Source organism: Ictalurus furcatus, chromosome 5 (assembly GCF_023375685.1).
Source record: "Ictalurus furcatus strain D&B chromosome 5, Billie_1.0, whole genome shotgun sequence".
NCBI classification, from domain to species: Eukaryota; Metazoa; Chordata; class Actinopteri; order Siluriformes; family Ictaluridae; genus Ictalurus; species Ictalurus furcatus.
Genome location: NC_071259.1, coordinates 23,105,826 through 23,120,902, shown reverse-complemented (window position 1 = coordinate 23,120,902; position 15,077 = coordinate 23,105,826). Strand labels below are relative to the sequence as shown.

Genomic DNA, 15,077 nt, shown 5'->3' with positions numbered 1-15,077 from the left:
ATTCAAATATACTACACCTCTGTAACTCACTTCACAAAATGTCTTCTCATGAAAAAGTTTCATGTTTGAAAAACTCCCACTGTGGTTATTAAAATAAAATAAAGGGGGAAATGTCTTTTTTTGACACTTGTGCTTTTGAAAATGATTTCAATTCTTATAACCAAATACACATGTATGCATATCCTATCCCTAGCATATCTAGTCAAAAAAGTGACAGTTGTTATACATATGAGAACCACTTATGGAGTACCAAAGCATAGGAGTAGCTCCTAGTCCTAGAAGTAAGTGAAAGAACTCATCTCCAGTTATCGGAAGCGTTTGGTTGCAGTTATTGCTGCTAAAGATGGCACAAACAGATTTTAAGTTTAATGGGTCAGTTAGTTTTTCACATTGGTAATAGGTGTTGGATAACTTTTTTTTTCTTTTTCTTCAATAAATAAATAAATAAAAACTGTATTGTGTGTTTACTCAGGCTGCTTTGTTTTATGTTGTATTTCTTTTGAAGATTTAAAACTATTTAGTATGAGCTATACACAAAAACAGAAGACAACTCAAATACTTTTTCACAGCACTGCGTCACTAAAACAAAGCAGATATAATGAACGTTTCAAAAGTTACGTTTTTAAATAGTACTCATATTTCTGTAATATATAGTATGTAAAAATCCCTGTGGTTCTTATTACTTAGTGTGCAAGTATGTGTTTTAATACATCGCATTTATTTCCTTATATTGTTCAATAAGCAGACTACAACGTGCATGAAGCTGTAGGAACCATGACATGTCTTGCCACTTGTTTCTGCACGGTAGTAATTCTGCGAACACTTCACGTGTGATTGTGTGTTGACCTTTTCTCCATCCTCTGTATGGATTTGTAACTTTTTACTGTAAATGTAGGGGATAAAAAAGCGCATGTTAAAGTTGTAAATATGGCTCTGAATAAAATACAGACGTATCATCGGAGTATGTTCAGGTGAGTAGTAAAACACCGGTGAAAACACTGTTAGTCTGGTTAGCTTAGCACAGGCGCGCTAACAAGCCCACAGTGTCAGTGACAGTATAATGCAAGTTAATCAGCGTTGTAGGTAAAGATCGTAGTTAAAAAGGAGGCATTGGTAAAGTCTTAACTCGCTGGCATTTTTATGCCTCCAACATTGCAGAGAGAAATAAAGATTTAGCTTGCTAAATGCTCATACTTATATTAAAATGTACACTTCATATGTTTAACAAATAATTACATTACTAATAATTATTGACATTTTACATTTAAACAGCTGTTCACCTACGTACGTGAAATAGTACAGCATTTTAATCAAATAGTCCTTAGGTGAAGTTTATGCTTTTAATAAATGTTAGCCAAGGTTTAAATTGGCATTAGTTATTAGCCCATTAATATCAACCTTATGGAAGGAGTCTCCAGTGTCAGTGCTTTGTTACAGTTAACGGTAAAGCTGTTCCTGTAAGTTTTTCACCAAGGGAAAGACTGAAGGCTTTCCGGTTTCTTTCTAAAATGATAATCTGCCTTTTTTTAGTATTATTATTAACTTCAATTGAGAGGGAAAATGAGAAACTTGTGAGGGGAACTATTTCAAGTTCAATTTGTCATTTCAACCATATACAGCTGGTACAGTACACAGTGAAATGAAACAACGTTCCTTCAGGACCATGGTGCTACATAAAACAACACACTAACCACGTGAGATGACACAAAACTAAATAAGATGTACACATTTTTTTTTTTTACATAAAGTGCACGTGCAAATGTGTGCTAACAACACAGGACACAGTGGGAGTAGGATGGTTTTCAGTTCAGAGAGAGAGAGAGTGTGTGTGTGTGTGTGTGTGTGTGTGTCAGTCAGTCCAGTTTCTGAGTATTGAGGAGTCTGAAGGCTTGGGTGAGGGAGCTGTGATACAGTCTGACCGTGAGGGCCCGAATGCTTTGGTAATGCTTTGGTTATAGCTGCTATTGGCGTAATTGTAACAGGAACTAATTTGTTTCATAGACATTTCACAACATTAAATGTTATTTATATGACATAATATAAACTAATAATAAAGGACACTGTCATTGTTTCATTAATAAAAAAAGTATACTCACTGGTAAATTGCTGTGGTGTAAGAGAATGTTCTTTTATAGCTAAATAATGACTGTTTTGTTGTATTCTATACTTATTACAACATTAGGAAGTATGACCTCAGGTCTGATTCCTTCAGGACCAAATGTCGCCCATATGCAGATGTCTCCAATCATTCAGTATACAAAGAAAGTAACTGCATCCATACAGTTTAGACAGTATACTACAGGGTGTCCCAAAAGTCTCCATACATGGGGGACTATGTTTGCCAGCACCACATAGATTGTGCCTTCGTTAGTGAATGTTCGTGGACTTCCACTTCTTGGTTGGTCTGCAACACTTCAAGTCTTTTTGAATTCTTTAATAAGTTACAACACAACAGTGTCATGTGCTCGCCATGTTTCCTGTTAAAATCGAAACCTTGCAACAGCTTCCTGATCCAGCCATGATCAGAGTGACCAGAGTGATTTCAGTACCTTCTTCTTTTGTCAAAGGCATTCTTAAAGGCTATCTGAAAATATAACCTTATGTTTAATAATAAAATAAAAGTACAATTTAATATAAACTAAGTATGAAACATTTTGGAAGACATTTTGCTAAAAAGTGTTAATTTCCCCTATGTATAGAGACTTTTGGAATACCCTGTATTTAAAAAAAAAAAAAAAAAAGAATGGCTTTGTATTACTCTAGATTTATATTTTCACTTTAGTACATACTTTCTGTATTAAAGGGATAGTTCACCCAAAAATTAAAAGTCTGTCATCAAATACTCTCCCTCATGTCGTTCCAAACCCGTAAGACTTTCCTTCATTTTCGGAACACAAACGAAGACTTTTTAATGAAACCTGGGAGACTTCTGTCCCTCCATTTACAGTCCAGTAACCAAAACTTTCAAGCTACAAAAAGTTCATAAAGGCATTGTAAAAGTAATCCATGTGACTCCAGTGGTTTAATCCCAATTTTATGAAGCAATACGTATGCTTTGTGTATGCAAAAAAAACTAAAATGAAGTCTTAAGAACTCCGACACGTGTTCACGAGAGAACCACGTGTTGTGTTTATGCGAGAGCGAACAAAAACATGCAAGTCCTCCTCTATGTCGAAATCTGCAAACATCTTTACAAAGATTGTTCAATGTGAGTTTGTGTACAGCATCCCTCTTCATCTGCTGTAAACAGTGCAGCGCTTCCGGGTCCCGTTGTTTCGCGAGAGCGCACGTTCTGTACACAAACTGAGCTGCATAAACGAAAGTCTTTTGGTTTGGATGGCTGAATTTTCATTTTTGCATGAACTATCCCTTTAACAACACCAAGATGCCATACACTGTTCATGTTTCCCTTTTCTGTATGTTTATTTTTAATTGTGACATTTCCTCCACTTTAGGTGTCTTCAGGAGGTGATATCTCAGAGATGTTTACTTGCTGTGTCCTCGATTCACACCACAAGCCCTCAGTCAAACTCCAACCGTTGCTCTGTGGTTCGCTGCAGCAGACAGAAATATGAGCACATGTACCCGGTCTTGCTCGTGCGTCCAGACGGCTCCACCATTAATATCAGATACAAAGAACCCCGGAGAATTATAATGGTTAGTGCAGTGGTTTAAGATAGTAAAATATAGCACCCACTTAGTTTCTGGGTGGGGAAAAATTATGTACACCTATTTTAAGGCTTAAATTCAGGTTAACAAGTTCAAAAGTTTGCATCCCCTTATACATGTTCTAGTTAATATATTTAATATGGGCCCAATTAAAGTGTCTGAGTAATCAGTACATGTACTTTAAATCTTAATTAAGGTTTGAAAAATTCGAACAGGCTCAAAAAGTGTTGGTTTAAGAGAATTGAGATCACATGACCTAAAACAGAAAATATTCTTTATATATAATCTTTAATATTATAATAACTGCCAGAGAAATGTACACAAATACAAAACAAACAGCAGATGCCCATGTTTTATATAATGTGTATAAATATTACTGTGATGTAGATTGTTTCACTATTAGTATCTCATTACATTATTACAGTACAGCTGCTACTAGTTGACGTTGAAAACAATAGTCGATTACACAAAAAAATATACACAAGATTTTATCATTCAAATGAGTCATTTTAATGCTACTTATAAAAACTTTTTTTTAAATATCACTTTAAAAAAGTAAAACGTTTGAAAAAAATAATAGATTATTTTTAAAAGTGTATCTGGAGCGAAAACTAATTTTTAAAAGTTTTTACCTCACATGCGTTTTCTCCGTGTCAGTTGCGGCGAGCTCAGAAATGGCCACTCAAAAGACAAGCATGGTGTGGGGGTATTTTGAACAGAAAAGTTTTATAAGCTGTCATGTCAAACTGGTATATAATAATTCCACTGGAGCCATGCGTAACCGTATTCAGCACAGGCATGTCGGTGTTTGATTAGGAGAGACTAGCCGAAGCAAGCAAATGCCCATCGCGTCGTTCACTTCAACGCGCCACCGCTGTGATCCCGTCCGCTCTGAAAAAATAACTGAGCTTATCTCAGAGATGACAGAAAGGGACATGCTAGCACTCCATTTTGTTGAGTGAGAAGGCTTCTGAAGATTGATGCACTTCTTCGAGCGTGAATACACAATACCAGGGTGGAAAATGATCAGAACATGCTCAAGAATATGAAAGAGCCCATGGAGAAGAGAGTATGTAGCAATAACACCGGCTTGTTGGACATTAATTATGGGATTTGACTGTTTGATTTATAGAATAATTATTTCAGATGGATCATATATACACACACGTTTTTGACTCTCTTCTGGGGGTTGCTTACTTTAGACTAGTCGACTAATCGGTTACAAAACTTCCGTTTAAACATCAGTCAGATTAGTCGTAGCGCACATCCCTAGTCTGTACACGACTTCAGAGTTTTTTTTTTGTGATTGTTGCACCCAAAAACGCTTGATTCTGCTGCGGCTTTTTTCCAAATTTGCGATGCAACTCGCAGAGTATTTTTGTGCTTTTTTGTGGAAAACTACTCGATTTTGGAAAAATTGCAATTGCATGAAATTGTGTCTTTCGCAGTGATGCTTGTTGGTAAATGAGACCTTTTAGTTGTACTCATGTTCAACGCACGTGTATCAGAGAAGGCTTTGGCTGAATGCACGTTGTGATGACGTCACTTGACGCGTCTTGGCCCAAATCTGTGGTAATTTTGAAAAATTGCAAGCTCCTCCGAATACTGCATTGAATCTGATTTTGCTTGAAGTTCTGTGATCACAAAATCCTGGAGGGACTGATTAACACATATTACATGATTATTAATATCTTATCATTTGACCATTTTCTTCCTTGTGATAGGGATATTAAATGTCTCTGGTTTTGTATGAAAAGGCTATAACAAAACTATATTTTCCATAAAATCCCAGTGCCAATAATGTTTTGGTTGCTCTCTCTCTCTCTCTCTCTCTCTCTCTCTCTCTCTCTCTCTCTTTCTCTCTCTCTCTCTGTGTCTCTGTCTCTGTCTCAGATGCCTGTGGACATTACAAGTCTGTCAGAGGAGGAGAGAAAGGCCAGGATCCGAAAGAGGGATCCTAAGAAGGGAGTGGCTAAACGAAACGATGATGAGTTTGAAGATGACTTTAAACTGGAGGACTACAGCAAGTTCTGGAAAAAAACATGAACAGGCTGGCTTGCTTCATTCAGCATGTGTATGCTGTTTTACAGAACTTATGTACAGAACTTATGCTGTTATGTTTTTGTCTATCATCAAATCATTAAAGCTTAAAACCATAGAAGTGAATCTCAATATCTCTCTCTCTGTCTCTCTCTCTCTCACCCTCTCATGTATGCAATTGATAGAATTTGCTGCCTAATATATTTATATTGTGAAAAATGTGCAGCAAGTATCATGGAATCTTATTTTTTATAGCAAAAAGAGATTAGACTTTATTACCGTAGTAACAAGAGCCAAGTCAGTTTGCAAAACGACTTCCTTGACACAATCATAGCTCATGTATACATGATATATACCATCTTAATGACCTCATTGAGTAGGGTTTTTCCATGTTTTCTTCTAATCAAATTTCTGTCCTTTCAACATAATTATGTTTCTTTGTATCTTATCTTAAAAAGTCTTTCAGAAGTAAAGATGGGCAGAGGTTCACCAACATAAAATTGTGAAGACTTATGAATATCTCATCATCTACAGTACATAATATCATCAAAAGTTTCCAAGAATCAGGAGAAATCTCTGTGCGTTAGGGACAAGAGTGAAAATCAATATTGCATGCCCGTGATCTTCGGGCCCTCAGGTGGAACTGCATTAAAAACAGGCATGATTCTGTAAAGGAAATCACTTCATGGGCTCAGAAACACCTCCAGAACTCACTGTCTGTGAACACAGTTCGCCATGCCATCCACAAATACTGGTTAAAGCTCTATCATGTAAAGAACAAGCCATATGCAAACATGATCCAGAAACCCCCTCATCTTCTCTGGGCCGAAGCTCATTTAAAATGTACTAACGCAAAGTGGAAAACTGCTCTGTGGGCAGACGAATCGAAATTTGAAATTCTTTTTGGAAACCATGGACACCGTGTCCGCTAAACTAAAGAGGAGAGGGACCATCCGGCTTTTTATCAGTGCTCAGTTCAAAAGCCTGCATCTCTGATGGTATGGGGGTGCAGCAGTGCCTTTGGATTGGGCAGCTTGCACATCTTGGAAAGGCACCATCAATGCTGAAAGATATATGCAGGTTTTAGAGCAGCATATGCTTCCATCCAGATTCCATCCCATCTCTACTTCTGAAAGACTCTTCCTCCCTAAGATACTCTTTTTATACCCAATCATGTTATTGACTTGTTGCCAATTAATCTAATTAGTTGCAAAATGTTCCTCCAGCTGTTTCTTTTTATCAAAACTTATATTCCCAGACTTTTATTGCCCCTGTCAATAATGTGTTGCTGAGATGTGTTGCGGCCATCAAATTAAAAATTACCTTATTTTTTCCTTAAAATGGTACATTTGCCCAGTTTAAACACTTGATATGTTTTCTATGTTCTATTGTCAATAACATATAGGTTTATGAGATTTACAAATCATTGCATTCTGTTTTTATTTACATTTATTTACATTTTACACAGCGTCCCAACTATTTCGGAACTGGGGTTGTAAATGACTGTTGACATTGCATTGAAAAAGAAGCCCTAAGAAGGCTCTGGCAGATGGGCTGGTCAGTGTGTTGATTCAGGTCTCTGTACATCCTTGTGTGAGGATTTTCTCACCTGTGCTTCTGGTTTATATATTACTAATACGCTGAGTTCTCAACATTTTGTGATAACGGCATGATTAATCATTCACTGAATCAGCACTAGCCTCAAAGTTCACACTCTTTGTCTATAGCATTTTTAAAATGACATCTGCACCTGAGCTGGTGACAGGCACAGCCGAGCCGGGACAGAATGGGAAGTTTACGCTGGAGATCGCTGATATTGTGGTTGTGGTGGTCTACTTTATATTTGTGCTAGCAGTGGGAATATGGGTACGTTAACTGTTTATGGTCTTTATACAGAGGAGTCATATTCTCTTTAATTGATGATGTAGCCACTAATGAGTTTAATTCATTTTTAAGTCATCTGTCAGAGCCAACAAGGGAACCATTGGAGGATACTTCTTAGCAGGAAGATCCATGACATGGTGGCCAGTGAGTTTTTCCAGTTTTGTGCCAATTTGCAGTCCTTTTATTTGAGTCCTTTAAATGTATTGTATACAGTATGTGCAGAAGAAAGTGATTCTAGTACTGTTAATCTGACATGGCTATCTGAAAGTAAGATAGAACTAATAAAAGCACTAGATATAAAAACTATTTCCTGGTTAAGTTTTAACATTGATAATGTGCAGAAAGATTAGCAAAACAAAGATGCAAGCTGGTCACTCAGATGTTGCTCATTTGGATGGATAATAAACATAATCAAGTTTAAAAATGGATGTTTTTCTGAATGATTTGAGAAAATATGACCTCTGGCTGTTTTTTTCTGATAGATTGGAGCTTCTTTGATGTCCAGTAATGTTGGCAGTGGCTTGTTCATTGGATTAGCAGGCACTGGGGCAGCAGGGGGAATCGCTGTGGGGGGATTTGAGTGGAATGTAAGTCCTGAATATTTTCACTTTAGGATGTAAATGTGTAGCTCTACAATGTAGAGTTCTGAACGCTATATAACGCAAAATATTTTTTCTTTTTGCACGTACTGTATCTCAACCAGCAGTAAAGTTCTAGCAGTTAAAAAATCTGGTTACGCCAAGAAATGAAAAGTGAGAAAGTTGCATTTAAAGACACCATTCTGACTGTGGCGACAAAGCATCATGGACATTCTGACAGCCGGTATCTTATGACAAACTGAACTTGATTAGGCTTATGGCGTGCAGCTGTTCAACAACTTGATCAAAGCGTGATTATTAAATACGTGTGAGGGAATGGTATTAGTCATGTGACCTTTGAATGCAACCAAGGAAAGGTAAGACAGTAAATAAAAACAATTTCCACATCATTTTGGTGAATGTATTTATGGTTTATATATTTATAATTTACGTTGAGGTGTCGGCCAATTTTTCTGCATATCTCTATAAAGCAATAAACACGTCAGCCATTCTTAATACACAACAGTGAAGTGTGTGGTGTGTGGAAAATGTTGTGTTGTTTATAACAGGCAGCATGGGTCCTCATTGCTTTGGGCTGGTTCTTTGTGCCTGTGTACATTTCCGCTGGAGTCGTCACCATGCCTGAATATCTCAGGAAGAGGTTTGGAGGCCAGCGCATTCGGATCTACATGAGTGTTCTGTCTCTCATTCTCTACATATTCACCAAGATATCAGTAAGAGGCCGAAGCATGTTTTAATGAACATAAAGCAACAATGATTTACATTTCATTGACATTAAATTTACATTCCATCAAAAACATATCCTCATGTTAGTACAAATAGTTCAGGGTCTAAGAACACTATCAAGCTAAAACCATGTTAGTTCAAGTTAGTTTTGCAGCCAAATCAGTACAAGCTGTGTTTTTTGTTGCTAATTGCTAATCAGTCACATCAGGGGTTTCCAGAGTTTCTATGTTCTGTAATATGATTAAGGAGGTTGCCTAATATACTGTACAGTACCTTATGTGCTTTATAATTCCTCTAATAGTACTCTGACAACAAAATATTCATATTCATAATATACCCGCCCCCCCCCCCAAAAAAAAAATATCTTCTGAAACTCCATACTTTTCCAAGACTAGAAATGAGTGCCTTTATATTCCAGACTTTTGTACTAGATCTACAAGAACCCTGCACATATGCACCCTGACTTGTTCACTTTGCTCTTGCCAGACAGACATTTTCTCTGGAGCGTTGTTCATTCAGGTGTCACTGGGATGGGACCTATACCTCTCCACTGTAGTGCTGCTTGCAGTCACAGCACTCTATACTATTGCTGGTAATAAACACCACATTATACTCTAACTGACTTTCTGCAGATGACTGCTGATTGATTGCTGATGTTTTGCTGTAGGTGGATTGACAGCTGTGATTTACACTGATGCTCTGCAGACTGTCATCATGGTAGTTGGAGCATTTGTTCTCATGTTCATAGGTAAATATTTTAAGTTAACAAGTGTAATCTCATTTTAATTATACCACAGGACTGGTGAATTCTCAAATCTGATTGGTCAGAAGGCTTTCTATAACAGCAGCAACTCGTGTAAACTTTGTTATGATAAAATTTTCTGTGAGGAGACGATTTTTGGAAGGAGTCCCCAGTGTCAGTGCTTTGTCAGAGATGGGAAAGTCTACAGGATGGAGGACTTTCTGTTTTTTGGTAACATGACAAGCGGTACTTTTTTCTTATTCACTTGAAGAGAGAGAGAGAGAGAGAGAGAGAGAGAGAGAAAGAGAGAGAGAGAAAGTTTGGTGAAGCACTGACTGTTTATAGCTGCTATAATGTAAGTGATTATAGGAACTAAGCTGTTTCAGGGAATATTAAACGTAACTGTAAATAATAAATAAAACCTTGTTAACATTGACAAATTGCTGTGATATAAGAGGAATAAAACACTTTCAAGATGTGCTGTTATAGGAAAATAATCAACTTTGGATAACAGTAACTTCGCATCACACGGTGCCACATCACACCACGCTGTTGTTGATTATTTTCCTATAACAGCATGCCCCATTGCTTGTTGTATTCCTCAAAAACACATTTATTTAATGATCTCGTTTGATTTCACCTCCACATTTACAGATACTTTGTAGTTTACCTCCTACTTTCTACTCTTTGATCTTATAATGCATTAAAATACAGTAGTGAGGTAATTAAATATGAATAATCCAATTTCATTTTAAATATTTTTTCTAAGTTAGCTATGAATCTGTGGCACATTAATGACACAGAATGAAGGATGAAGACTTCACACTGGAAAGTTCCTTTCTCAGCAGAGTCAGCAAAATTGCATGTGAAGTAAGTTCACGTCATCCACATTCTTGTTTCCTCATTTCTGTCCCTGTACATTCTTTCTCTGCCAGCATTTAATAAAGTGGGCTGGTACCAGGGCTTGCTGGAGCAGTATGAGAAAGCTGTACCTGCTCTCATTGTTCCTAACACTACGTGTCACCTCTCTCGCCCTGACGCCTTCCACATCTTCCGCGACCCGGTCAGTGGTGATCTGCCGTGGCCTGGCCTGCTCTTTGGGCTCACCGTGCTGGCTACATGGGTGTGGTGCACTGACCAGGTAACTCAGTCACAATCAATCAATACTAATTCATGGATCTAAGTTTTAGATTTTAAAAAAGGGCTGGACAAATAAGAACCAGCTGGAAGAAGGATCTTATTACGGAGCCTTATGTTCCAGAGTAAGTGAATTAAGTGCATTTAAACGTCTACATTTTTCTGAGAACACTGTGATGGATAGGTTGATGGTTTTCACATTTGCTGCCTCAGCTAAGGGTAATTCATGTTAAAGTTACTGTTCATGTATCTTTTCCCTGTGCTGCTGCTGTTTGGTCATTCGTAGGTGATAGTACAGAGGTCCCTCTCTGCTAAAAACCTGTCACATGCTAAAGGAGGCTCAGTGCTGGGTGGCTACCTGAAGATCCTCCCCATGTTCTTCATCGTCATGCCAGGAATGATCAGCAGAGCACTCTACCCAGGCAGGTCAAAAAATCTCAAGTGCATTGTGTCAATTGCCCTCTCCAAGATAACATGGGATTTATGATGTGCTCTTCTAAACCCACATGATGGTGCATTTACATGAAACAGATGAAGTGGGATGTGTGGATCCTGATGAGTGCTTTAAGATATGTGGAGCTACTGTGGGATGTTCTAACATTGCCTATCCTAAACTGGTGGTGGAGTTAATGCCAGTAGGTATGGTTACTCTTCCCTTTTATCCTTCTTTAAATATGATCAGTCCATTTGAGGTGCTGTATGTACTGTGAGGCAGTACAGATACGTTGAATGATACTGAGGTTATATTAGGCAATAACATTTACACAGTATTAATGTTCTCTTTTGCTTGTTTTCCTCATTTCTGCTTTATTGTAATGAACGGTCTGGAAAAACCCAGATTGGGTAGCTAGTAGCAAAAATTATAGATTAAAGAACGCTATTATACCTGAAGTACCGATAATTTGAATCATTGCATGCTATTGAAAAATATCAAGAGGGTGGCTGTAAAGGAGACAGCAGGCAAAAACAGCAGCATAATCCAGGTGCTGTAAGAATATTACAGATTTAAGAATACTTTGATCACCTAAAATTATTTTCGGCATAAACTGATACCATTTTTGTTTTTAATTCTAAACAGACAGACAAACAAACAAACAAACAAACAAACAAAAAAGGAGCAGATATCCTAATCAGGGAAAATCTTGTAGAATAGTCTACTTGTACTTTTTCATGTCAACTCTGAAATATTCATACTGAAATGTACTGAAGTGAGCTTATTTTCATAATTGAATTCATGAATATTGAATTTCTAGACCTTGACACAAGTAAAAAAAAAAAAAAAAATTCAAAACTAGTCAGTATTTTATATTTTTTAATACCTTTTGAAAAATGTATTAATTCCTATGTTATTGTGTGCTAAGAAAAAAAAAAAAGGTTTCCTTAAGGTTTTCGTACTTTCATTTTGAAACAAAAACTAATTCGTGCAGTGTACATGGACCTTACCATAATGTGGTTAAAGTCATTTTGAAACTCCTTTACTAAACAAGGTGAGCAAGGTCTGCATAATATACAGTCCTTCTTTTCCCTGCAGGTATGCGAGGCCTGATGATTGCAGTGATGATGGCTGCTCTCATGTCCTCCCTCACTTCTATATTTAACAGCAGTAGCACCCTCTTCACTATGGACATTTGGCTGCGTATGAGACGGCAGGCATCTGAGAAGGAGCTCATGGTCGTGGGCAGGTAGAAACATTGCCCTTATGCAATTTTGCTTCGTATAAATACACCAAGGGGTGAAAGTTTTGCATGCAGCTTCCTCAAACTGTGCTCCATTTTAGAAAAATAACTGTGTGGGATGAGGTCTAAAATGGAGTGACCATTCTCAATCGTTCTTTAAAGGAAAAATAATCATGTTTAGTCAGAGTGTTTTGAATAATATTGTATGTCTGAGATTTAAATAATTGTATGCTGGCATTCAGGTCAAGTAAGTACTCATTTTATATAAGTTGGACCCAATAAGTTGTAAAACTATTACCTTTTAGCATGCTTTGAATGAAACAATTAGTAATCTTGACATAAAACATTTCCTTTTTTTCAGTTGTTCATATAACTTACATAACCTACATTATGATACTTTTCCAAGATCCAGCTAAAATATTTATGCTTATTATTTTTGACATTTTGTTCTGATTTGCACCAACAGGGTATTTATTTTATTCTTGGTGGTCCTGAGCATCTTATGGATTCCAGTTATTCAATCAGCCAACAGTGGACAGCTGTTCGACTACATTCAGTCCATAACCAGTTACTTGGCCCCTCCGATCACTGCCGTCTTCCTGATGGCCATCTTCTGGGGTCGCATAAACGAACAAGTGGGAAATCCCTCAGTATTACTGAATTGATTAGTGTTGTGGTTGGTCCACACTAGGTCTGTCATACTGTGAGGCAATTAGACTTCAGTTCTTGTGTAATTTAAAACAGTATACGTTTCTTTGTTTGCCCCTTGTGGAGAACCCTTAAATGTTTTAATTAAATCTGTCCTAAATTCACATTTTTTCTATTTAAAACAGACTTTCTCAGCATGCCTGTAAATATACTGTTGAAAAACAAATTAATTTAGTGAGAAAATGAAGTATGTTACCTACAGTACAGCAGTATTCAGTGCATGCATATTAGTACCTCCTGGTGTTCTTTATGAAGTTTTATTTACATTCACTCATTTGGCTAATGATTTTTTTTATATATCTAAAGCAACTTAAAATTAAGACAGAACACAACTGAGCAGTTGAGGGTTAAGGATTTTGCTCATGGCCCCAATACTGCAGTGACATGGCCAGGAATGGTACACTCATGCATTTTGGGTGGGTGCCAGACAGTAGTAGGATGACATGAATTTGTTATTTAATAATTTGTATCATGATCTCTGAACTGATCTTGCAATACAAATAACAATGTCATAAAATACCTTTATGACTGTTCCAGTGAAAAGGATTAAAACATGCTAGACGCTAGTAATAAGGGAAATGGCATTTTATCTTATAAAACCAGAGCAAACCTTTTTATCTCCTCCTGCAGTAATCCTCCAGTACTGTCATGAAGGTCTCGATATCCCTATGCTCTGAGTGGAGCTAGCTGACTACAAATCAGTTCAGTTATTCTGATTGGCTAATCTTGTTTCTGAAGATAAAATATGACATGATTAAATGTCTGGGTCGGTTAAATATGGACTTGTAATGATGAGTGAGGAGTAGATGTTCCTGCACCATTACAATTTCCTAAAACATTTAATTATTCAATGTAGAGTGTTTTAGTGGTTTAAAGCTTGGGTGAACTGTGCTTGCTAATTGTCTTTTTAACTGTCTAGGGAGCGTTCTGGGGGCTGATGGTAGGTTTGGTGATTGGTCTTGTACGCATGGTAATGGAGTTTGCCTATGGTACTCCTTCCTGTGGAGAGAAGGACCTGAGACCTCCCATGCTGAAAGATGTGCACTACCTGTACTTTGCTCTTATACTGCTCCTACTGACAGCACTAGTCATTACAGCAGTCAGCCTCTGCACTTCTCCTATTCCAGAGCAACATGTAAGGCACTCACTCTTACACATACACACGTCCGCTCACACACACTTCTGTTTATCTCGCTGATTGCTTTAGTGTCATATAATTCACCTTAATGTTCATCAGTGAAACTTACATTCATATGTACACCTGAAACTCTGCAGCTTATCCGTCTAACCTGGTGGACAAGACATAGCAAGAAGGAGCGTGTAGATCTGGAGGACCCGTGGGCTGCCTCACCCTCATCAGCACACTCTCCCCCTGCTTCTGACCCGGAGGTGAAGATGGAAAGGTCTGGGTGGTGGAGACGAGTGGGAATGTGGCTGTGTGGACTGTCTGAAGCTCCCAAACCAGAGCTAAGCAGAGAGGAACAGCTGGCTATGGAGAAAAAGCTGACTAGCATTGAAGAGGAACCCATCTGGAGAAATGTTTGCAATATCAATGCCATCATTCTACTCGCTGCCAATGTATTTCTTTGGGGCTACTTTGCTTAAGAAGAGCAGACTGAAGAGAATTCTTCAGGCATGACATTCCTGAAGAAACTTCACCTTTGTTTGTGTGCTGGACGTTTGTTGAATTAGTTGTAGTTGTCTGGCAAACATTGCATTTTTTCTTTCAATTTTATTTGTAACATCAAGAAGTTAATAAACAGCATGGAATTCAACTTAAACCTTGTGGATAATGGATCTATAAACAAAGGAAGAGTCTAAAACACTCGGGCCAAGAGATGACTAAATGGACAATTTGTTTAAGGATAGTCACTACAGAAAGAATTACAAACTAAA

At 37.6% G+C, this 15,077-nt stretch overlaps 2 protein-coding genes across 3 annotated transcripts; both read left to right on the top strand.

Annotated features, from left to right (window-relative positions):
- The first annotated feature begins 804 nt into the window (after window positions 1-804).
- mrpl55 (mitochondrial ribosomal protein L55) lies at window positions 805-5,835 on the top strand. Its single transcript, XM_053625319.1, has 3 exons — window positions 805-971; window positions 3,456-3,657; window positions 5,563-5,835. Exons 1-3 carry the CDS (start codon window positions 928-930, stop codon window positions 5,713-5,715), a joined length of 399 nt encoding a protein of 132 aa, XP_053481294.1. The 5' UTR covers window positions 805-927; the 3' UTR covers window positions 5,716-5,835.
- Window positions 5,836-6,311: 476 nt separating this feature from the next.
- On the top strand, window positions 6,312-14,786 carry slc5a9 (solute carrier family 5 member 9). 2 transcript variants are annotated; one of them, XM_053625316.1, is made up of 13 exons: window positions 6,312-7,575; window positions 7,666-7,737; window positions 8,076-8,180; window positions 8,741-8,905; window positions 9,405-9,510; window positions 9,586-9,666; window positions 10,596-10,801; window positions 11,084-11,219; window positions 11,329-11,436; window positions 12,329-12,479; window positions 12,940-13,108; window positions 14,101-14,316; window positions 14,457-14,786. In XM_053625316.1, the coding sequence occupies exons 1-13, from the start codon at window positions 7,447-7,449 to the stop codon at window positions 14,784-14,786; spliced, it is 1,974 nt and encodes a 657-aa protein (XP_053481291.1). In that variant the 5' UTR covers window positions 6,312-7,446. The 2 variants fall into 2 exon arrangements, with proteins under 2 accessions (XP_053481291.1, XP_053481292.1); XM_053625317.1 differs by lacking the exons at window positions 6,312-7,575; window positions 7,666-7,737 and having other exon boundaries at window positions 8,099-8,180; window positions 8,297-8,905.
- Window positions 14,787-15,077: the final 291 nt, after the last annotated feature.

Excerpts from the sequence above, each read along its gene's own strand:
- mrpl55 (XM_053625319.1), top strand. The coding sequence starts at position 928 with ATGGCTCTGAATAAAATACAGACGTATCATCGGAGTATGTTCAG. Across the intron at positions 972-3,455 it reads TATCATCGGAGTATGTTCAG|GTGTCTTCAGGAGGTGATAT; the intron begins GTGAGTAGTAAA and ends CCTCCACTTTAG. Across the intron at positions 3,658-5,562 it reads AACCCCGGAGAATTATAATG|ATGCCTGTGGACATTACAAG; the intron begins GTTAGTGCAGTG and ends TCTCTGTCTCAG.
- slc5a9 (XM_053625316.1), top strand. The coding sequence starts at position 7,447 with ATGACATCTGCACCTGAGCTGGTGACAGGCACAGCCGAGCCGGGACAG. Across the intron at positions 9,667-10,595 it reads ATTTGTTCTCATGTTCATAG|CATTTAATAAAGTGGGCTGG; the intron begins GTAAATATTTTA and ends TTTCTCTGCCAG. Across the intron at positions 11,437-12,328 it reads GGTGGAGTTAATGCCAGTAG|GTATGCGAGGCCTGATGATT; the intron begins GTATGGTTACTC and ends TTTTCCCTGCAG.